Genomic DNA, 21389 nt, shown 5'->3' with positions numbered 1-21389 from the left:
GAGAGGAAAGATAGGACCGACTCTCACTCCGTGTCCTCCCCAGAAATCTCCAGACCCCAGCGTTGTGAAAATACTCTATTTATTAAAGACTGGCAGAAGGAGGCAGGGTTCTAGGTTCTGAATGGGAAATCGAGTCCCAGCTCTGGGTGAGGGGCCGGGGGGGGGGCCGGAGAAAGGAATATGGGTCAGCACGGCCACCTGGGAGGGGTCACAGGTCAGTGGCCGGGCCCCAGTCATAGCCGTCCTCATCAGAGGACTCCATATCTCGAGCTCGTGTAAACTTTTTCTTCAGGGCCTCCCGCCCGTAGGTCCTGGGGATCAGGAAACAGAGGAGAGGCTGTGGGCAGTGGGGAGGCCCAAACTACCCTTACCCGAGGCTGACTCTGCCGCGCACAGTGGGTGTGGACAGAGACGAGCGGGCCTGCGCGTTTAGGAGTCAAGCCTCATTAACAAACTCCTACACACCCTTCAAAGCCCCATCTCCTGTCCTGTCCTTCCGGAAGCTTCCCCAGTCCTCTCAGGAAGCGGGCCCTGACTCCGTGGAGTGGGGTTGGCCCTTCTGCTTTCATCTTGCCCACTAGGCTGGGAGCACATGAAGACATAGCTTGGTTCTAGGTCCCTTCATCCCCTGAGCCTGAGTCCCAGGAAAAGGACTGAGGGGCTCCAGTCTGGAGTACGGGGGCTTACCGCACACTGTCCTGTCGCCTCTGACCGTGGCGGGGGTGGTCGTCCACCTCGGAGGGGGAGAAAGGAGGTCAGTACTTCCCCCAAAGTGGGAGAAACTGGGATGAAGAGCACCCCCTCCCAACTCCCCACCTTGGCCCAGGCAGTGCTGCCACAGATTCTCTCCTCAGCCCACACAGGTCTGCAACTCCTCTGTAATTTTTAGTGAGAAGATATGCTGGGGACAGGGTGGGGGTGGGGGAAGGCCTTAGCTGAGATCCCCTAGCCTGTCAGCAGAGGAGGAATTGGGTTTCCCATCTGCAGAATAAGTTCGTGTATGGAAAGTGCTTAGGATAGTGTCTGCCCCATAAGCAAGCTGCTGTGGACAGCTGTGCAGGTTGGGTACTGCACAACTCCAGGGAGCACATCATAGATTTGTGCATTTTCACATTTAAGTAAAGAGGGCCTGGAGGAAGGGGTACCTTTGTCAAATTTACAGAAAGGCACTGTGGGGGTGAGGCAGCCTTACAAAGAATAAATACCATGTAAATGTTTGTTACTGGTAAACACCCAAGTCCTATGGGCTGGGACTTGGGTAAGCACACTGAGTTTAAAGAACCACCTTGTGACGTCAAGATTAATCTATCTCATTGTATCCCAGATAAGGAAACACAGCAGTTAAAACATTTGTTTTAAGTTGTTCAGTGACTCACGAGTTCTAATAGCCTGGGTCTCGGGCTGAGATACTGATCTCAGCAGAGAAGCTTCTGTTTGTCGACATCCTGCGGGGAAACAGGCTCCCCCGTGTGTCTCAGGCCCCTCCCAAGACCCCTGCCAGGGCCACCCCCGGGCCCTGCTCACCTGGGCCCCTCGGGGACCGGAGGCTCTCCCATGATCCCGCGGGCTCTGGGGCTCATCTGCCAGCACGGGCTCGGAGGACCGGGCCAGAGCTGGCGCGGGGGGACCCTCGTCCACATCCGTGTGGGGCCCGCCCTCGCCGTCTGTGTAGCCCTCGCCGTCTGTCTCGTAGTCACTGTTGACCCGGCTGTCACAGCTCAGATCCGCGGAGCTGTCAGTCAGGCCGCGGTGAGGGAGCTCCAGGTTGTCCTCCGAGGAGTTGTCCAGCTGCAGGGCGGCGTGGCCAGGCTGAGCCAGGACCCCCGAACCAGGCCCTCCCTGGTCTCAGACCAGATCCCCGACCCAGGACACCAGCCTTCAACCTCAGTCCCAAACCAAGGCAAGACCCTGACCTCAGGTCAAATCTTGACCACGGACCTGCCCCCAGCCCTGACCCGGTACCTGGTCCTCGGCCGTCCAGATGGGCCGGGTCTGCTGCTCGCGGATGATGGCCTTGAGCTCCTGGTACCAGCTGTCACTCGTGCCATGCAGCGGGATGGTGGCTGTGGGGAGGGGGCATCAGCGCAGCGGAGACCCGGCCCAGGCCCCATCGTCTGCCCGGGACCCCCAGCTCCCAGCCCACCCGTGAAGAGGTGCTCGCTGTGCTTGCGTAGTTTCTGGGCTTGGGCATAGAGGCGGCGGCTGCTGCGGCGGGAGGCGGGCGCCAGCCACTGGCGTAGGGCCTTGAGGGCTGGGCGGCTCTCGGGGGCGCAGAAGACCACGATGGGGTAGTACTGCACGTAGTTGAGGCGTTCGACCGCCGACGGCGTCACGTCCAAGAGCGCGTGCTTGTTCTGGGCCCAGCCCGCAGAGGGGGCGGNGGGGGGGGGGGGGGGGGGGGGCGGACAGACCACGGAGAGAGAAACACCCAGAGACAGAGCGGGTGGGGGGGGGTCAAGAGGCAGGTGAAAGATCAGCTGATCAGAGATGGAGGTGAAGGCTGAGGTCAAGGTGGACCCCAGCCTTGCACCACAGGCCGGCACGTCAGGCGGGGGCTGTGATAGCCCAGGGGTGGCCCCCGTGTCCCTCCCAAGCCCCCACATCACAACTCCTCCCGAGGGGTGCTGTGGGAGTCCCTGCTGTGCAGCGTGGGGCGAGAACAGGAGGCCTGCGCCTTGGTTCCTCCCCCTTGAAATGGGACCCACAGCAGGACCCTGCTTACTTTCTCGGCAATCACACGCACGGTGTCCAGCTTGATGACCTTGGAGGGGCTGTCCGTCCTCAACACACTGTCTGTGGAAGGGAGAGAGAACCCGGCAGCTTCAGAAGGGTGTTCCCCTAGCTGCTCAAATTCAAGCCTGCCTGCCCCTCCTCTGCTCGAGAACCCACCATGGCTCCCCATCGCCCTGAGAGCAATCCTAACAGCAGCAGCTCCCCTAGCCATGTGCCTGGCGCTCACGGCACTCGGTCACCCTTGCTGATCGTGGCCGACACTGCTACTGGCCTGTCAGGCAGACGGGAAAAAGCCTCAGGGACACAAGGTCACTGGCTCACGGTCAAGGAGCCAGAAAGGGGCAGGGCGAGGAGCCTGATTTAGAGTCGGTTCCAGACACTGGCTCTCCCAGACTTGACGCCAACTCTAGGCCTTTGCTCAAACTGTGTCGAAGGAAGCTGCTCTCCCATCCCCCATCTGTCCTCTAGGACTTGGGATGGAGCACTGCTTCCTCCAGGAAGCCCTCTAGTATAGCCAGGCAGCTGAAGGAGGAGACACGCCCTGCCCTGGGGGGACCTAAAAGGAAGGGGGGGTACACAACTTTACCTGTTTTTGTTTTTATTGTTATAAAGTGTGCGTACCATAAAATGTATCACCTCAACCGTCTCTAAGCGCACAGCTCAGCGGCGTGAAGCACACTCACGCCGACCTGCAAACACCCCCACCCTCCGTCTCCAGAACGTTCCATCTCCCCACACGGAGACTCTGTCCCCAGGAAGCATGGACTCCCCACCCCCGTCCCAGGCTGGCTCCCACCAGCTCCTCTCTGTCTGTGTGGACGGGACTCCTCTGGGGACCTCCTGGGAGTGGGGTCTTGTGGGATGTGTCCTTCTGGGTCTGGCTGCTCTCGCTGAGCACGGTGTTCTCGGGGGTCCCTCCACGTCGTGGCAGGTGTCAGGGTCCCCTCCTCTCTAACACTGGACCGTGTTCAGCGTGTGGACGGACCGCACCGTGTTTATTCATTGGCCTCGAGGTCTGTCCACAGTTCAGCCGCTGTGGACAATGCTGCTGGGAACTTGGGGGGCAGGTACCAGCGTGAGCCTGGCCTTTACTTCTCTTGGGTGCAGAGCCACACGTGCACTCGCTGGCTGGGTCCGATGGTGACTCGGTGTTTAACTTTCCAAGGAGCTGCCAACTGTCGTCCCCAGCGGCCGCCCCCCTGCCTTCCCCCAGCCTCGCCCGAGGGCTCCGACTTCCCACAGGCTCACGGACACTTGCTCCGTTTGACGCTATGGCCCCTCTCGGGTGTGACTGGGCCTCGCACTTCCCTGATGACTAGTGATGTCAGCACGCCCCGGTCCTCTGAACCACACCCAGGAGCCACCAGCTCCCACCACGTTCCTGTCCCGCAGGCCCTGCCTCCCGGTTGCTCTTGGAACAGCCTCCTGAAGGCTGCTGAGCCCCCGGGGCAGTGAGGAGGCCGAACCGACAAAGGGCCCCGCTCCTGAATGGCTCGCACCTCACGCGGGCACGAACACCGAGCCGGGGAGCCTCAGCCCGAGCCCGTGCCAGACACACCCGCCCCACTCCCTCAGTCCTCCCGTCGAGCACAACACACCCCATTCGAGAGACGAGGAAGTGAGGTCTCAGAGAGGGCAAGCCACCAGTTCAGGGTCACCCAGCCACAAAGAGCAGGAAGGGACTTAGGGACACTGATCCACTGGACTCCCTGGCATTGCCTCGAGCTGATGGGCGCCCACCTAACGGCCTCACTCGAAAGCCCGGCCAGAGGACCCGCCAGCAACTGTCTGCAAAAGCCCCTCCACCGTCCTCTGGGGGCTCCTCCCCGAGATTCTTGCCGCACAGGGCTATGAGCCGATGCTTTATTTATTAAGTGCATCCGCTCTGCAAATACTTCTCTCTGCCGGAAAGCAGCGGCAGGCACTGTGTCAATCAGTGGGTGTGGCTGCATCCCAATAAAACTTTATTTGTAGATGCTGAGATTTGAAGTTCATCATCATTTTCACGTGTCACAGAATTTTTCTCTTCAACCATTTAAAATGTGTAAATATGGGGCATGTGGGTGGCTCAGTGGGTTAAGTGTCCGACTTGTGATTTTGGCTCAGGTCATGATCTGGGGGGGTCGTGAGATCGGGCCCTGCATCGGGCTGTGCGCTCAGCGGGGAGTCTGCTTGAGATTCTCTCTCCCTCTGCCCCTCCCCCTCTCGTGGGTACGCACGCCCTTTCTCTCTCTCTCTGTAAAAATGTGTAAATACCATTCTTAGTTAGCAGGCTGTATAGAAACTTAGCTGATGGGCCAGATTTGGCCAGGGAGCTTTAATTTGCTGACCCCCTACTCTAACTTGTTTCTGTAGAGGCTAATTTTGGGTCTCCTCAGGGGAGTTTCTCCAGTTCGATGCTGGGTCGGTAGCTCAGTAAATATCTCTTCAACATACGAAGGAATGGGTGGCAGGTGGGCTGCCTGGTGAGCTGTGTTAAGAAGGATTCTTAGGCTCTGGGGCGCCTGGGTGGCACAGCGGTTAAGCGTCTGCCTTCGGCTCAGGGCGTGATCCCGGCGTTATGGGATCGAGCCCCACATCAGGCTCCTCTGCTGTGAGCCTGCTTCTTCCTCTCCCACTCCCCCTGCTTGTGTTCCCTCTCTCGCTGGCTCTCTCTACCTCTGTCGAATAAATAAATAAAATCTTTAAAAAAAAAAAAAAGGAGGATTCTTAGGCTCTATCCAGACTAAGATGCCAAGACTGACTCAGGACGTCTGGCCCCCGGCATTGGAGGGGTGCTGGTGACTCACGTGCCTCATGTTGCCACGGGCTATTCTACGTCCTTCCCCAAACAGCAGCAGCAGCCCCCCCACTCATCTAGCTGCTTCGGCCCCAGCGGCGGGACAGGGTTGTCTAATGACCCCCGCAACAAGGCTGCCGTAGGACCTGTGTCCTCACCTGCGATTTCGAACTGGTCAGGCATCTCAGCAGTCAACTTCTGCATTGCAATGTCCGCCACGGGCCCCAGGATCACCACTGGGCGCTTGAAGCTGGCTGAGGGGCAGAGAAATGGCAACAATCAAGGTCCCATTTGCAGTGAAGTTTGCTGGATCAAGCCAGCCCCATGGCCGCCCAGCTAAAGACTACATCTCCCAGCGTCCCCTGTAGGCAAGGACAGCCATGTGACCACATTCTGGCCAATGGGGTGCAAGCAGAATGGATGTGTGCAGTTCCGGGTTGTGTCCTTCCGGGAAAGGTAGGAGACCTCGTCAGCTTCTTGACCCTTGCTCCTGGCTGGAATGTGGGTGTGGGCGCGCCATGTTGGACCACAGTAAGGCAGAAAAACAAGACGCGAGGAGACCACCGTTGGCTCTTACTTTAAAAAGAGGCGTCTTGTCTGTCTGCAGCTGTCACGTGGGGTCTGTTAGAGCAGCTGAACCTCCCTAACTCAGTGGTCAGCAAACTACAGCCAGGGGGCCACATTCGGCCCATTGCCTGTTTTATAAATAAAGTTTTATTAGAACACAGTCACGTCCACTTGTTTCCTCCTATCTCGGGCTGCCTTCCTGCAGAGCTGCGTTGTTCTGCAAGAAATTACCTGGCCTACAAGGGCTAAAACTTAGTCTCTGACCTTGTACAGGAAGAGTTTGCCAACCCCTGGATTGATGGATACACCATTTTAGCCACGAGGAAACGGACGCAGAGGGCATCCTGGCAGGAGGAAAGGGGGTAACCAGCCCCCTCTTTGTACCCTGACTCTGCTCTTGTTCTTCTCTCCTGGACTCCAGGGCTCACTCTCTCTCTCTCTCTCTCAAAAGTTCGATACATTCAGATGTCTAAATATTCTTTGGTCAAAATTAAGTTGGTGGCCTTTTATTTTTAAGTCTTTCTCTAAAAATAAAAAACAAGTCTTTCTCCTGTCCTGGACGTTGAGCAGCAACTAAGGAGCCGCTCAGCCCATTCCCATCCCTGCGGCAGGCTGTGTGTTTTTTTAAGGCCTCTGCACCTGCTATAATTCCCTGTCCCCCGAGGCCGTGGGCAAGCGCTCGCTCCCTTCCTGCAGCCTGGACGGAGCCATCTCCCCACCAGCCCAGTGCTCAGACGAAGGATCCATGATCTATGTGTTGCTTCTGTGTGTATTTCTAAATATTTGACTAATTTCTTGGGATTTTTAGCTTTTTTTAAATTCATTTTTAAAAATATACATAAACATAAAATTTACTATTTTACTCTACATCTTAAGGTGTCCAGTTTGGGGGCATTTAGTGCGTTCACACCGCTGTGCAGCTGCCAGCGCTGGTTTAGGACATGCTCATCGCCCCAAAAAGAAATGTCTCCCCGTCAGCCGTCACCCCCTGCCCAGCCCCCAGCCCCCCGCGAGCCCCCTGCCCGTCCGTGGAGGACCTGTTCTGGACGTGTCACACACGTGGACTCACACGCCGGGGGGCCTTCTGTGTCTGGTTCCCTCCCTGAGCGTCCTGGGCTCGGGGTCCGTCCCCGGGCAGCGCAGGGGGGGCGCCTCGCTCCTGCTTGTGGCGGAGGGACGCACCCGCACGTGGGGGACACACTGTGTGCGTCCCTTCATCTGCTGATGAGCGCTTGCCTGTTTCCACATTTGGGCTGCGGTGCACACGTGTGTGCAGGTCTGGGTCTGACACCTGTTCGCAGCGTGCGTGTGTTTTAAATGGTGTCTGTTTAGCGCCAGCAGCAGCCACTGAATGTACAGCCCCTGCCGGCTGTGCTGCCTGGAGCCACGTGTGGCTGTGGGTCACTTCACATGGGGCTCGTTGGAACCACGACGTGCTGTGAGTGCAAAATACACCCCGGATTCCGAAGACGGTGACACACAAAACGGGATGTGAAATATCTCACTCATAACTTATAATTGGATTATCTATTAAAATACTTTGGGGGCGCCTGGGGGGCTCAGTCGGTGAAGCGTCTGCCTTCGGCTCAGGTCATGATCTCAGGGTCCTGGGATCGAGCCCCATGTCGGGCTCCCTGCTTGGCGGGGAGCCTGCTTCTCCCTCTGCCCCCCACCCCCGCTCTCGCTCGCGCACGCTCTCTCTCTTAAATAAATAAATAAAATCTTAAAAAAAATAATACTTTGGATACGTTAACAAGATAAATTATTTAAATTCTCTTTAACCATTTCTTTTTTGAGATCATATATGTCGTTTGCATATTTCAATTAGAAATAAATATTAATTATTAAGGAAAGAAGCCCTTTCCTGTTTCCTTGGGTGCCCTACAGTGACTCAAAAGAGGTATTTTTGGTGGGAGAAGAGAGGTAAGAACGGGGGCTTCCAAAGGCTGGACGTGGGTGAACACTTGGTCCAGAACTTCCGACAGTATCACGAGCTCCCACCCCGCCCCTGCCCTGCCCCAGGGACCCACCTTCTCGCAGCACCACGCGTTCGTACGGCGGGTAGTGACCCTGCCTGGTCAGAGCGGACAGGTCCTCGCGGCTCCGATGCGTGGTCTTCTTGGCTCCGCGCCGAAGGCCCCGCAGCCGCCAGAACTCAGCCCGCGTGCTGGAGCCCACTGAGGCGCCCGACCCGGCCCCCACGGCGCGCTGGGCCTCCTCCAGGCTGGCCAGCTGCTCCGCCCTGGGGAGAAGCAGGGGACTGGTCACCGAGGGCGGCAGAAACGCGGCCCGGAGACGGTGGGCAGGGAGCCGTGCCCAGCGCTGGCGGGGAGGCCGAGGCGGGGGGGAGGGGCGACACACCTGCTCTGGTTGGGGATGATGCCCCGCTCCTGCTCCCGGAGGTCGCGGCCCATGCGCACCGCCAGCCAGTGGCCCCCGCGGGCGCGGCTCTGCCCGGGGCCGGGGCACAGCGTGTCCAGCACATGGAAGACGTCCCCACGGGTGAAGCCCAGGCCCGAGGGCGGGCTGGCCTCCAGCTCGAAGTGCGTGCGGATGTAGAAGGAGTCGCCCACGCGGGACCGCACCATCCTCCGGAAGACTGCGGACAGGGGAGGCTCCGTGAGCGCCCAGGCCGCCGCCCGGCCCCGGCCCTCCTGGCCACGCGCACTCACTGTCCTGTTTCCTCTGCGTCACCAGCTCCACGGCCTCGCCCGGCGGCAGCCCCAGCAGGAACTGCACGGCCTCCTCCCGGGTCAGGTTCCGGAACGGCACGTCATTCACCTGGCGGGAAGGGGGCGCGAGATGGGACGTAGCCCCGGGGACCCCCTCGGCTGGGCATCCCAGCTCCGCCCCTGGACAGAGCCCACTCCCGGGCGGAGGACAGCGGGGAGCGGACGTGGTGCCGCGCTTGCAGGGGCGAGGGGTTCAGGACAGGGAGGAGACTGAACGTGGGCAAGATTATAAAACGAGTGTAGGGGCGCCTGGGTGGCACAGCGGTTAAGCGTCTGCCTTCGGCTCAGGGCGTGATCCCGGCGTTATGGGATCGAGCCCCACATCAGGCTCTTCTGCTATGAGCCTGCTTCTTCCTCTCCCTCTACCCCTGCTTCTGTTCCCTCTCTCGCTGGCTGTCTCTATCTCTGTCGAATAAATAAATAAAATCTTAAAAAAAAAAAAAAAGAGTGTAAGCGGGTGACAGGTGTGGAGGAGGCAAGACACGCCATGAAGACACAACCCGGCCAAGGCCCGTGGCCCAGACAACCCGGTTGGGACACGGTGAGTGCAGCTGGGGCACGAACAACAAGATTACAATGTCAATAAGGAGGCCGTGACACTGATAACAAGCACGCATCCCGGACGCGGTCATCACTTGGACAATAAGGTCGTGACACCAATAACCAGGACGTGACACGGACAAGGCTGTGACCCAGACAAGCTGTGCCCCAGTCAGCAAGGTCGTGATCTAGCCAACAACGTCACGACCCAGGCAGGGAGGCGTGAAAAGGTTCAGATGCCCTCAGGGGTGTGGCCAGTCCGAGGGGTGGGCACCGGGGAGGACAGGCCGGCTGGGACAGACTCGGGTGCCACACCCACCGCCAGCTGCCCCGGTCACCTGCAGAATCTGGTCTCCCTCCTGGATGCCCTGTCCGTCGGCCGGGCTGCCCTCCTGCACCCCCGACACGAAGATGCCCACGTCGTTGCCGCCGGCCAGCCGCAGCCCAATAGTTGTGCCCTTGGAGAAGCGGACCACCCTGGAGTCGGGGCTGTACCTGGCAGGGGAGGCAGAGGCGGGGTCAGGCCCGAGGGGGGCGAGAGGGGACATGCAGGACGTCCTTGGGAGAGCCCCCAACCCCTCCGGGCCTCAGTTTCCCAAACAGCCCTGCACGGTGGCTGCATCGACCCTCTGGTGACAGAAGGCAGGACCGTGTGCTAGGGAGGTGGCCCTGGGTGTGTGGGTCTCGGGCAGCGGGCTTTCTTTCTGGGGGACATACCCGCGGTCCTCCACACTCTGGCTGCTGGACACCCTGTAGATGTCGTAGCTGCTTTGCCTCGGGGAGTCTGAAAGGGAACAGCAGTGTCTTTCCCAAGCACACGGACTAGTCCAGCCGCCACACGCTGCCCAACGGCCTCCCTGCCCCGCGGTGGGGTCACCCAGCCCTCCCTCCTCCCCAGGGAGCTGTCCCTGACCTCTTAGGCCCACGCCAGCCTCTCCCGCCCTGCCTGGCACAGCCTCACTGGCTGGGATCAGAAAAACCAGAGGGATGCTCAGAGTCACCACCCTTCCGCCGTCTGCTCACCTGGTTCCGAGATGGTTCTGGAATCCACCGAATCTTCCCGCCGAAGTGGGGGGCTCTTCCTGGAGGGGAACAGACTTGGGGTGAAGTGGGGGTGGATGCTGAGACGCGACTGTTGGAATTCTAACTTCTCTGTGCCCGGGGTCAACTCCTGGTTCTGCTCCTTCCTCGCTGTGAGACCGCGGGGCCACTGCTCTCTCCGGGCCCCAGGGATGGCTCCATCCGCCGCGTGAGTGGGCTGGGCGTCGGTCATACACCCCCAAGTCCTACACTCCCAGATGGCTCCTCAGGGGTGACCCGCCAAGATCGCACATCAGAAGCGCCCTGCCAAGCCGCCCCGGCTCCCGACCCTCAGACCCGGTGTGAGGATGTTTTTACTGGCGTTTGGAGCTGCCAGGCCCTGGGGTGATCTGCCACACAGCCACAGATGACAGATAGACCCCTGCCTCGCAGGTGCGGGAGGCCTAAGCAGGACACCCGTTATCTAATTCCCACGTGTTGGGCACTTAGGTTTTTAGTCATTGAGTTGTGTCCCCTCAAAATTCATCTGCTCGAGTCGTAACCCCGCGCATCTCAAAATGTGACGGTCCTTGGAAATAGGGTCGTTGTGGGTGTCATGAGCGGAGAGGAGGTCCTACCAGTAGGAGCAGGGTGGGCCCTGGTCCCTTGGCACTGCTCTCCCTCTAAAATGGGGACATTTGGACACAGACAGACGCGCACAGAGGGGAGATGATGCAAAGACAGAGAGGAGATGGACACCTCCCAGCCCAGGACTGCTGGGGGCTACCAGAAGCTTCCGGAAGCTAGGAGAGAGCCCCATCCCCACCCGTGAGCCTCAGGGGGAGCGCAGCCCGCCCCACACCCTCATCTGCCGTCCTAAGCCCCCACGTCTGTGCCTGTTGTTACAGCCGCCACAGGACACTGATGCAAGGTCGTCGCCCCCTGTCCCCATCTGTGATCATCGTCATAAGCAACAAGCACCCCCCGATCCCTGCGGACATCTGTGGCTGCTGTGCCCCCGAGAAAATCCCTAAACGGCGCCTTATGCGTCTTGGAGTCTTCTGGGATGTGTTGTACAATTCAGTGCCTTCTGCTTTAAAGTCGATCCATGTCAGATTTTCCTGGGACCAAGAACCCAGAGACAGTCCTGGGGCCAGGGAGAACTACAGGTGGATGGGGGAAGCCTCTTCCAGGCAGGCCACCAGGTGGAAAAGTTATGCTCCTCCTGCTCGACCATTCTGGCCGATGGGGGCACATACCCGGGGGAGTCGGTTCGGCTGGCATCCAAATTCCGTTGCATGTGCTGGGGTGGCGGTGGGACGTGGGAGGGCGGCGCCTGAGACAGCTCTGAGCCGAGGTCCGAGATGTCTGCAGGGGAGAGCACGTCCCCTCAGGCCCCCGGCCCACACCTTCCAGACTGGACCCATTTCACAGAGGGGAACATCAAGGCCCCTCACAGCAAAGGGGCCTAGACCAAGTTGGGCTCAGCCGGGGCCTCCAGCCCTGACTTACTGTGTGGCCTCGAGCAAGTTTCTGTCCCTCTCTGAGCCACTCAGGGCCAGGCTCTCCAACCCCACCAGGCTCTGCCCACCACTCTCTGCCTCCCCTGCCCTCCATTCAAGCCCCAGGGCCTGCCTTCTGGGCCCCCACCGTCCAGGAGAGAGCTGTCACTGTCACTGACGGCCGGGGGGATGTTCACCAGGAACTGCCCTCGGTCCCTGAGCACCAGCAGTGTCAGCTTCCCTTCTGACTTCTCGATCAGTCGCCGTGTGTCGCTCAGAGACAGATTCTCGCTGGACACACCATTGATCTAAAAGGGGCCAGAAAGGAAGACAGAAGTGAGTTAATGCAAGATCGGGGATACTAGAAACAGGTAGCTTGGGTGGGGGGGGGACTAGAAACACACAATCCCCAGGAAGTCATAAAAACAGCCATTCTCAAGAGGAAAGAATAGAATTGGATTCCTCCTGCTCTGAGGAGACCATGCCCAGAAATGACTCCCACAAGAATTCCAGAATCGGCCAATTTATTGAGAGGTGGGGTGGCACTAGGGGAAAATTAGAAGCAGGTTGACTCCCCATCTCCCTAGAAGGGGAATTTCTTGGGAGACACTAGAAACAAACATTAGAAATAAGTCTCAGTAGGGGACAGAGAGTAGATAGCCGAAGATACCAGAAGCAATCTGTAGGAGGGACCAGAAACAGACATTTAAAGGTGCGTTAGAAACATAATTTGGGGAAGGACTGTCCTCTCCGGGCCCTCCAGAATCCCTTTCTAACATTTCCGGGCGGGGGTGTCTGTTTTCATTCACCCTGGGGATTGTGAGTTTGTCATCCCCGAGCCACCTGTTTCTAGTGTCTGCCCCAAACCACTAGAAACAGACAATTCCTCAGGGTCACTAGAAACAGATAACTCTGAAGGGGCTCTTGAAGCAATCAGCTGGAAATGGTTTGGAAATCATATACTAGGAATCACTAGAGACCAATTTTCAGGAGAGGGGTCTAGAAAGAAACCAGCTCCGAGGCAGAGTCGTGCCTGTAAGCCTGGCCTCTGGACCCACAGCACCGACCTCCTAGGACGTGTCCTGGAATGAGCGTCGTGGCCAGCATCCCCGTGTGGTTCCGGGGATACTAGAAGCCGCCATTGGGCAGTGTTAGAGCAGAGGATGGGGGTGGGGGCTCCTGTGTTGTCCCCGCTAACCTTTGGGAAACAGGCAACACCCAGCAGGCAGAGGGCTCCGGCCCCCTCTGCCGACCTTGCCCGTGGATGGGTCTCCCTGTCCCGCCCCCTACGGGAAGCCTGGGCTCACCTGTAGGATGAGGTCTCCTTCCTGCAGCCCACGGTTCCTGGCGGCCAGGCCCGAATCGGTGATGTGCTTGATGAAGATCTGACTGCCCAGGGTGACCCCGAACTCTGTGGGGGAGGAGGGAAACTGAGGCAGGGCCTGGGGTCTGGACGGCGGGCTCCTCTCAAGGTCAGACTTCTCACCTGCCCTTGACCCTCCCGCCTGCCTGCCGGGCCACCAGCCGGCAGGGAGAGCTCAGGCTCGGCTCCCTCCACGCCACCCTGGGGCTGTTCTGACAACCTGCCCGCCAGGACCCCAGACACAGAAGGTCACGGGCAGGGGCCTGGGAAGCAACAGAGCCCTGGCCCCCACTCCCCAGCAACCGGCTCCCGTCCCACACAGAAGCTCTTCGTGACATCGCCATCAGTGTTCAGGATGTGACTCTTGCTATGAAAATCCCAAGGTGGGGGGTGCCTGGGGGGCTCAGTCGGTGAAGTGTCTGCCTTTGGCTCAGGTCATAAGCCTGGCATCATGGGATCAAGCCCCACATCCGGCTCCCTGCTCAGCGGGGAGCCTGCTTCTCCCTCTCCCTGCTCTTATGCGCTCTCTCTCTCTCCCTCTCAAATAAATAAAGAAAATCTTAAAAAAATAATAATAATAAATAAAATTCCAAGATGGGGACAGATGTCCTGGTGCCATTTGTCACATCATGTTTAGAATTCTAAGGTCACAGTGCTGCCATTGAGTCCAGATGGCGTCAGAGGTCACGCCCCTGCGTTGGTGTCACAAAGGGAATTCCATTATCATGACACTCTACCCAGGTCACAGTGTGTTTCCTGGGGCTACTCGGAATTGCCACAGACTTAGTGCCTTTAAAACAATACCAGCTTGTGATCTCATAGTTTTGGGCTCGGAAGTCCTAAAACCCAGGCGTGGGCAGGGCTGGTGTCTCCAGGGCCCCAGGGAGACCCGGCTCCTGCCTCTTCCTGGCCCGCCAGCCTCCCCTCCCCCCTCACCGCCAGCAGCGCGGGGTCTGCCCGTCTCTGGGCCTCCCGCCCTCCGCTTCCCTCTCGTGAGGACCTTGTGAGGACGCCGGGAGCCCAGGGTCACCCCCACCCCCACCTCGGGGCCTTGACAGGTTTCCCTCGCCACGTGAGGCGACACGTCCCACGTCCCGGGGGGGGCCAGGATGGGGACATGCGTGGGGGCCTTTATTCTACTGAACCACACAGCACACGGGACGGGGTCGGGGCCGGGCCGGCGCCCCTCTGAGGAAGCTCTGATTGCACGGCCACCAGCATGCCCCGGCCGCGGGCTCACCATCGCTCTCTCGCCTCCGCACCAGCACGGATTTCACGGGCCTCATGTTCACGTCCTGCCGCGGCAGCCGCTTAAAGCCAGACACCAGGGCCAGCCCGTTGGCCTCGGAGTTCCCAGCAGGGCTCCTGCGCCCGTGGCTGCCGGCCCGGCTCCGGCGGCCTGCCTTCGGCCGGCGCGAGCGCTCGCCCCAGGAGCGGCCGGAGCCGCTGGATGTGTCGCCTTCATAGCCCTGGCCGTGGTCAGCCTCGTCAGAGTCCTGATGTCCCCGGCCAGACGTGCTGGCCTTGGTGGTAGGCAGCTGGATTTTCCGGGGACGCTTCACCGTCTGTTAGGGGAGTAAGGGGAGGGCCAGCTCAAGGCTCTGCCCCAACCACTGGTGGTCCTGGGAGACCCTGGCCCCTCTCTGGGCCTCCACGTCCAAGCTGTGAAATGGGGACAAGATTCCACTTGCTTGTAGACGCTTACACTCAGACTGCCCGTGGGCTGCAGGACTGGGGGGGGCACCTATGCCAGGGGCTGCCCCTCCCACCTGACCTCCACTCACAATGTTGGCCAACTTGGTGCAGGTCTTGAGTATCTGAATGGCAAAGGTGGAGGTGACACTCTCCATGGAGACCCCGTTCACCATGACGATGTGGTCCCCTGTCCTGAGGGAGGAGGCTGGGTCTCAGGGAGCAGGCCTCACTTGGGAGCCCTCTCCCTAGGCCTCCCCCTGGGGGCCCCTGGCACCTCCCCCAGTGCCCCACTCTGGGGCGGGCATCCCCAGTTCTACAAGGCCTGGTTCTAATTCACTGGTGTCCCAAGTCTCACAAAGACATTTATCCTTCTGGGCCTCAGGTTCCTCATCTGTAAAATGCGGCCAATTATAGATGCTTTATAATGATAAAACACAACCACAGAACAGAAGCCATGGCTATAACGGGTGTCTCCGTACCCCTCATTTCAACTGTCAGTCTCCTCTTTCCGCTATTCTCCCCCTCTTTCCCGTCTGTATTTCAACATCTCTCTCTCTCTCTCTCTCTGAAGCTGTTCCTTGATTCCCAGCTAAGCCAGATCACCTGTCAGCCACTCAGGTCCCAGAACCATTTTCCCCAACTTAACTCCCAGGAGCCTCCTGTCCCCAAAGGCTCAGAACACTGGGTCTCCTTCCCTCCGGCCAAAACAGGTTTTCCAGTCTTTTCATTCCAGGAATGCCCTGGGGCCACTGTGACCCTGAGACCTACACTGGAGGACCAGGAAGTGCCTTGGGGAGAGGGAGGGCCACATCACCAACTCTGTCTGCTGCCAGCTCTAAGCCTTGTGGAGGCAGAGCTGTCAGGTGCCAGGCACTTTCCTGACTCCTAGCTTCGGCCCTCTTGGCCCTCTTGGCCATCACCCCTGCTGCCTTGGTACGCACTGCAGTCTGCCCTCCGCTGGTCCCCCGGGCACCACATCAGACACAACCACGGATCCATGGGGCCGGTCTCGGCCACCAGAGACTGCAATGCCGAAGCCTCGCCGGGGGTCCTAAGAGAGGGTAACACATAGGATGAGCTTTGCTTTCCGTGGGGACAAGGTTCTCCCCTCCTGTCGAGCAGCCCAGGGTCAAGAGGACATTCCTGTTGGCACCCGTGTGGGGAGAGGGAGGCCTCACCTTGCAGAGCGTGGCCGTGTGCTGTTCCCAAATGGTCAGCTCTTCCATGTCCAACACCTGACAGGAGGGAACGGAAGGCGGGCGTGAGGCCATGGCAGGTCCACTGGAGCACTCAGGGGTCCCCTGCCCTGGGTGGGGAGCCCGGCTCTGACACTCCCATGGTCCAAGCCTGTGCACAAGTGGCTACCTCTCCGGGGGCCTCAGCTTTTGTATCTGCAAAGTGGATTTAAGTCAGGGGTTCTCAATTGGGGACCATTCTGCCCCCAGAGGACATTTGGTAACATCTGGAGGCATGTGTGGTCATTGTAACTGGAAGTGCTCCTGGCGTCAGGGAGTGAGGGCCAGGGGTGCTGCTCGACCCCGCACAGAGCAGGGCAGCCCCCCACAGAGAACAATCCGGGCCCAAACGTTCATGTGCCAAAGCTGAGACCCTGGTTTAAGTGAACCAAACTGGTAAAAGCAGAGAAAAGGCAAGTGCCTGGGGGGGAATCAAGCAGGGGATGGGGGATCAGTGGCTGAACGGATCCATGCCTGAGGGAATCAAGTCTGGGGGGATCCATGCCTGAGGGTCAGGCTGGACGGATCGATGCCTGAGGGGGTCAAGCCTGGGGGACCCACGTCTGGGGGTCAAGCCAGGCCCACCAGGCAGACGGAGTGCACTCTGCTCCAGCCACCCGGGCCTCCATGCTGTTCCTCCAACACCTGGGGCCTTTGCACGCACTGTTCCTTCTGCCTGAAACTCTCTTCCCCCGATCTCCACCTGACCCCTCCCCTGGCCGCCTGCTCACACATTACCTTATTGGCATGGCCTCCCCCGCCGGCCCCCCTCATTTAGAACAGTAAGCTCCTCCCACTCCACAACAGACCCCCTTACCCACCTGGCCCCAATAATTCATACAACCTGTGACCCCTTGACCTTCTCTAGATTTTGTGGAACTGTCCGTCTCCCCTCTCTAGAAAACCATATGTGGAGGGCAGGGATTTTTGTTTATCTTGTTTGCGGTGAAGTCCTGATTCGAAGCCGGGGTTCAACAGCTCTTTACAGAAGGAAGGAAGGAAGGAAGGAAGGGAGGGAGGGAAGGAGGGAGGGAGGAAGGGCAGGCGGGCTTTCCTTGTGCTGGGCACGGTCCATGAACCATCTCATTTAATCCACTCATCGAAGGGAGATTCTATTATCCCCAAGTCACAGAGGAAGAGACTGAGGCACAGAGAGGCAGAGTAACCTGCCAAGCAGACAGAGCTGATGGAGGTGGCGGCTGGGGAATGTGGAAATTCCAGATTATTTTCAGTCCCCCGCGATAGATGGGAGTGCAAGGCCACACTCCAGGACACCCTGGGGGGGGGAGGCAGAGAGGAGGAGCCCACCCCCCAAATCCACGGCCCTATTTCCCTGGGGGGCCTGCTAGAAAGGACGCCCCTCCCCAGCCTGGTACCACCGGCAGGTGATTCCCTCGGCAGAAAAACCCTGCACCGGCCACTCCGGTGTGTTTTCTTCATGGTTCCCGGGAGAGCAGCATTCCTGGCTCCCAGAGAGGGGGGAGGCTGGCTGGTGGGGGGGGGAGAGGAACAAAGCCCAGGGCGGGGCCTCCCGGGCACTCCGGGCTCTGCAGTTACCCGGGAGCTGAGAGGGCAGCTCTCACAACCAGGACTCCAACCCCTTGGCTGGCGGGGGCGGTGCTGCTCCCAGCCTCAGCTTCCCCTCTTGTAAAATGGGTGACCCCCATCCCTGCTGCCCGTCTTCCAGAGCTGAGGCACCGGAGCGGGACAAGGAGAAGCCACGCTCCAGAGGCAGAAAGAGCCTCTCTTCCAGAGACGCGCCAGAGGTCCCGAGAGAGAAGGGACTTTCCTCCTTTGCACGCTGATAAGAAAACACTGTGCCGTGCTGGCTGCCAGCGAGGGCTTTCCACACAATCACTTGTTTAAACCCTGACGGGCCCTAGGATGTAGCACCACTGTTACTCCTACCGTAAAGGAGAGGGCAGGAAAGCCCAGAGAGGTCCAATACCTCGCCTGAGGTCACACAGCAAACTGAGGACACAGGCAGCCCGTCCCACACCTCACTCCTCACCACAGGGCCACAGCACCCTTCTGCTTAATTAATTTTTCAAATTAATTTTTCAAAACAGAATCTTTTTACCTGGCTTTGATTGTACACTTTGAATCAGGAAATGGCCTCCAGAATTTTGATTTCCTGGCCTTATTTTAAGAAACAGCCCCAGGGAACCAGGGCCCCTAGGGGGATGGGGCAGGTGGCCCAGGCTTGCCCAGCCTTGCACAGGTTTGCCTCCTCAGTGGTCAGAGGCCTTGACTAGAACCCCGGGGGCCCAGCCCCTGCCACTCGGGGTCTCTCTCAGCTCAAAGCTGCCTCCGCAGGGAGCCCACCTTGCCCAGCCAGACTTCCCTGGCTCCCCCTCACTCTTCCGTGTTTTATTATGTTTTATTCATGGCTTCCAAACCATCTCAAACTATCTTGTGCAATCATCAGTTTGCAGGTTTCTGGTCTCTCCTCCTGGGCTGTGAAGGCCGGGTGAGGCTGTCTCTTTGCACATTCTGGCGATGGCCACTGACACCTCCTGGCCCTGCGATCAGCCTCCACTCGGAGCACGAGCTGTATTTCTTTCCGGCAAACTCCTATTCATCCATCACAGCCCCGGTACCACTGTGTCTTCCTCCAGGGAATGAGTCTTCAATGGCCCCATACACCTCACATCCCTAATTACTGGAATCTGGGATGTTCCTGTCCACCGTCTCCCATATACCCCTCTAGTCCGTGGCCTGCTGGTGGGCACGGCTGGGGGCTCTGGGATCCCAGCATAGTCCCCACAGGACCAGTGGGGAGACAAGAGTTTGAGGAATGGGTGAATGGCGACAAAAAAAAAAAAGGTATATTCAGCCAGGAACTCAACGGGGTGTGTCCAGAATTCCTAGACCCCCCTCAGCCAGTGAGACCCATGGGGTGAGCTGAGGGGGCGGGGCTGCACCTGCTTCCCCACCCCGAGCTCCAGGCCTGTGACAAACAACGAGGAGAGGAGGAGTCACCCAGTAGGGGCAGGTCAGGTGGTACCAAGTCACACAACCCCAGGCACTAAGCTCGGGGACTGTAGTCCTCTCTCCTCCTCCCCACCCCCACCTCCGGGAACAAAGGCGGGGGAGGCGGGAAGGGGGCCACAAATAGGCAACATGGGGAGGGGATTCTGGAAGCTGTTTCCCCGCAGTCAGGAAGAAAGCGGGCAGGAACCTTAACTACCCGACCTCAGGACTGGGGCGAGCCACATCCCCCCTACGGCCTCAGTTTACCGCGCTCCCCGCCCCCCCCCCGCGTGATCTCCCACCCAGTGCGGCGACTGTCAGTTCCAGCTCCATGCTTGGAGGGTGATGACCCCCCAAATAGAGACACGGAGATCCCCTCCTTCCCAGCAGGTTTACTCTTGTGTAAAAGGGGGTCTCCACCCCTATCTGCCGCCCCTGTATACAGTAGGCGCCCAATGCATGGCGGTTCCTTCTCCAGCAGCCTCGTCGCATTCACCGAAGCCACCGCAGCCCACAAAAGAAGCCACAGCTGCCGTTGCACTGTCGCTCAAGCTTAACTCGGCACAACCGCCGGGAGCCCCGCGTCAACATCTTTATAGGGCACCTCTACGTGCCAAGCGCTTAAAACACATTTTCCTCTTAGAAGCCTCCCTACACCCTTCTTTAAAATGAGCACCAATATTACAGGCGAGGTACAGGGAGGCTTGATTCGCCGGCCCAAAGTTATACAGAAAAGGCAGGTCTACCAGGTAACAGAGGCAGACCTTGGGGACCGCAGAGACAGCTTTTGGAGACCAGCGCGCGCGAACGCCCCTCACTGCGCAGCCTCCGGCTAGCCACCCTTTTTCCTCTGGGCCTCAACTTCCCCATCTGTAATCTGGGGTGAACTGGGGTCCTGGGTCCTGGGTCCAGGTCGCAGGCCCCACTCCAGCTAGATCCCCTCCCCCTCCCGCCCTCTGCGGGCTACTCGCCTGGAATCTCACCGCCATGGTCCACCCCCTCGGGGTCTCCAGCGCCCCCGGGGGGCCTGGAAACGGTCAATCGGTCCCCACCTTGGAGTGAAGGAGGAGGCTGAGGAGGCTGGCGGCGGAGTGAGCGCCCGGCCCTCGCCCTCCTCCAGCCCGCTCTGCGGCTCCCGGCTGCACCTGTCCCTCTTCCTCCTCCTTGTCCCCTACCGGCCCCGCCCCCGCCCCGACACGCCTTCGGGACGCCGCGAAGGCCGCCTTCGCCCCTAACCGCAGGATCCAGGCCCCGGCGTGGAAATACCAGGCCGGGTTTTCCACCCAGCTGAGCACCTGCCGACTGTCGGGGCTGGAGACCAGCCAGACAGGGCTGCAGTGAAGACCCGGCAGAAGTGCCGGCCGCGTTTCCGAACGGAGCCTGCGACTCGACGTCGGCGGACTGGGCACCTTCCGAGGTTGAGTCGGGACAACTATTGCAACAGGGGCAGGCGGAGTGCCGGAGACCTCCAGAACACAGGGCTAGCCTTTCTCGCGGCACCGCATCTCCGGGAGGTTTAGCCCCATTACATACAGGGGAAACCGAGGTCCGGTGAGGTCCAGAGGCACGGACTTCTGATGCCGAAGGTGCGCGGTTACCGCCCCTAAGGCCTGGCCCTAGGGCCGAGCTTGAGCTCCGTCTTCACACCCGGCACTGGGCTGGGCCACCAGCTGAGGAGGGCGGGGCTGGCCGCAAGAAATACTTCGAGCTTCTGGGAGCAAAGGTCAGGCTTCCTCCCCAGCCTCAGAAGGTGATATCTAGGAATGAGGGGGCCAGGGCAGGAAGACCTCTCCTTGCGGGGTGAGTAAGGGAGGAATCGCCAGGATGGTCGGGGCTGGCCGTGGCTACACCCACACATTCCTTACTGGTCTCTCTCTATACACACACCCCGAGGCCCAGCTGTTCCTGTGCCTCGCCTCATCCCAAGGTTGAAAGGGCAAATCTGGGCATAGACACCTTTCCCAGCCTCATCCAGTCAATTCTGGCGGAGAGGAATCCCGCCCACGACGTGGCACCGAAAGGTAGAGAGGAAACAAGGGAACTAGGAGATCAGGAAAGTCTTCCTGGAAGAGGGAGAATTGCGCTGGGGTTTCGAAGGTTGGGTAAGAGTTTGCCAAATGAACAAGGCAGACAATATAATAAAAAATCTTTGAGGCCCTCAAAATAGGCTGCTTTTTTTTTTTTTAAGATTTTATTTATTTGACAGAGATAGAGACAGCCAGCGAGAGAGGGAACACAAGCAGGGGGAGT

General features: G+C 59.2%; 1 protein-coding gene across 5 annotated transcripts in view; it reads right to left on the bottom strand.

Moving 5' to 3' along the window:
• Positions 1-64: 64 nt before the first annotated feature.
• TJP3 (tight junction protein 3) overlaps positions 65-21389 on the bottom strand; it is a 27990-nt gene continuing 6665 nt past the window's right edge. The window contains exons 1-21 of one of the 5 annotated variants that reach the window (XM_034657502.1): positions 20192-20298; positions 16110-16166; positions 15873-15982; positions 15021-15123; positions 14477-14801; positions 13181-13284; positions 12007-12181; positions 11631-11739; positions 10375-10433; positions 10069-10135; positions 9690-9846; positions 8752-8860; positions 8441-8678; positions 8110-8321; positions 5671-5766; positions 2723-2793; positions 2144-2354; positions 1963-2063; positions 1525-1788; positions 688-734; positions 65-311 (exon numbers count right to left, since the gene is read on the bottom strand). In XM_034657502.1, coding sequence (XP_034513393.1) covers positions 209-311; positions 688-734; positions 1525-1788; positions 1963-2063; positions 2144-2354; positions 2723-2793; positions 5671-5766; positions 8110-8321; positions 8441-8678; positions 8752-8860; positions 9690-9846; positions 10069-10135; positions 10375-10433; positions 11631-11739; positions 12007-12181; positions 13181-13284; positions 14477-14801; positions 15021-15123; positions 15873-15982; positions 16110-16157 — 2709 coding nt within the window. In that variant the 5' untranslated portion in view covers positions 16158-16166; positions 20192-20298 and the 3' untranslated portion in view covers positions 65-208. Of the gene's footprint in view, positions 312-687; positions 735-1524; positions 1789-1962; positions 2064-2143; positions 2355-2722; positions 2794-5670; positions 5767-8109; positions 8322-8440; positions 8679-8751; positions 8861-9689; positions 9847-10068; positions 10136-10374; positions 10434-11630; positions 11740-12006; positions 12182-13180; positions 13285-14476; positions 14802-15020; positions 15124-15872; positions 15983-16109; positions 16167-20110; positions 20299-21389 lie in introns of those variants that run through there. The other 4 variants (XM_034657497.1, XM_034657500.1, XM_034657499.1 and 1 more) reach the window with 4 other exon arrangements.

The sequence above is a fragment of the Ailuropoda melanoleuca genome, chromosome 4 (assembly GCF_002007445.2).
Source record: "Ailuropoda melanoleuca isolate Jingjing chromosome 4, ASM200744v2, whole genome shotgun sequence".
Classification (NCBI taxonomy): domain Eukaryota; kingdom Metazoa; phylum Chordata; class Mammalia; order Carnivora; family Ursidae; genus Ailuropoda; species Ailuropoda melanoleuca.
This window is presented reverse-complemented; position numbering and strand designations above follow the sequence as displayed.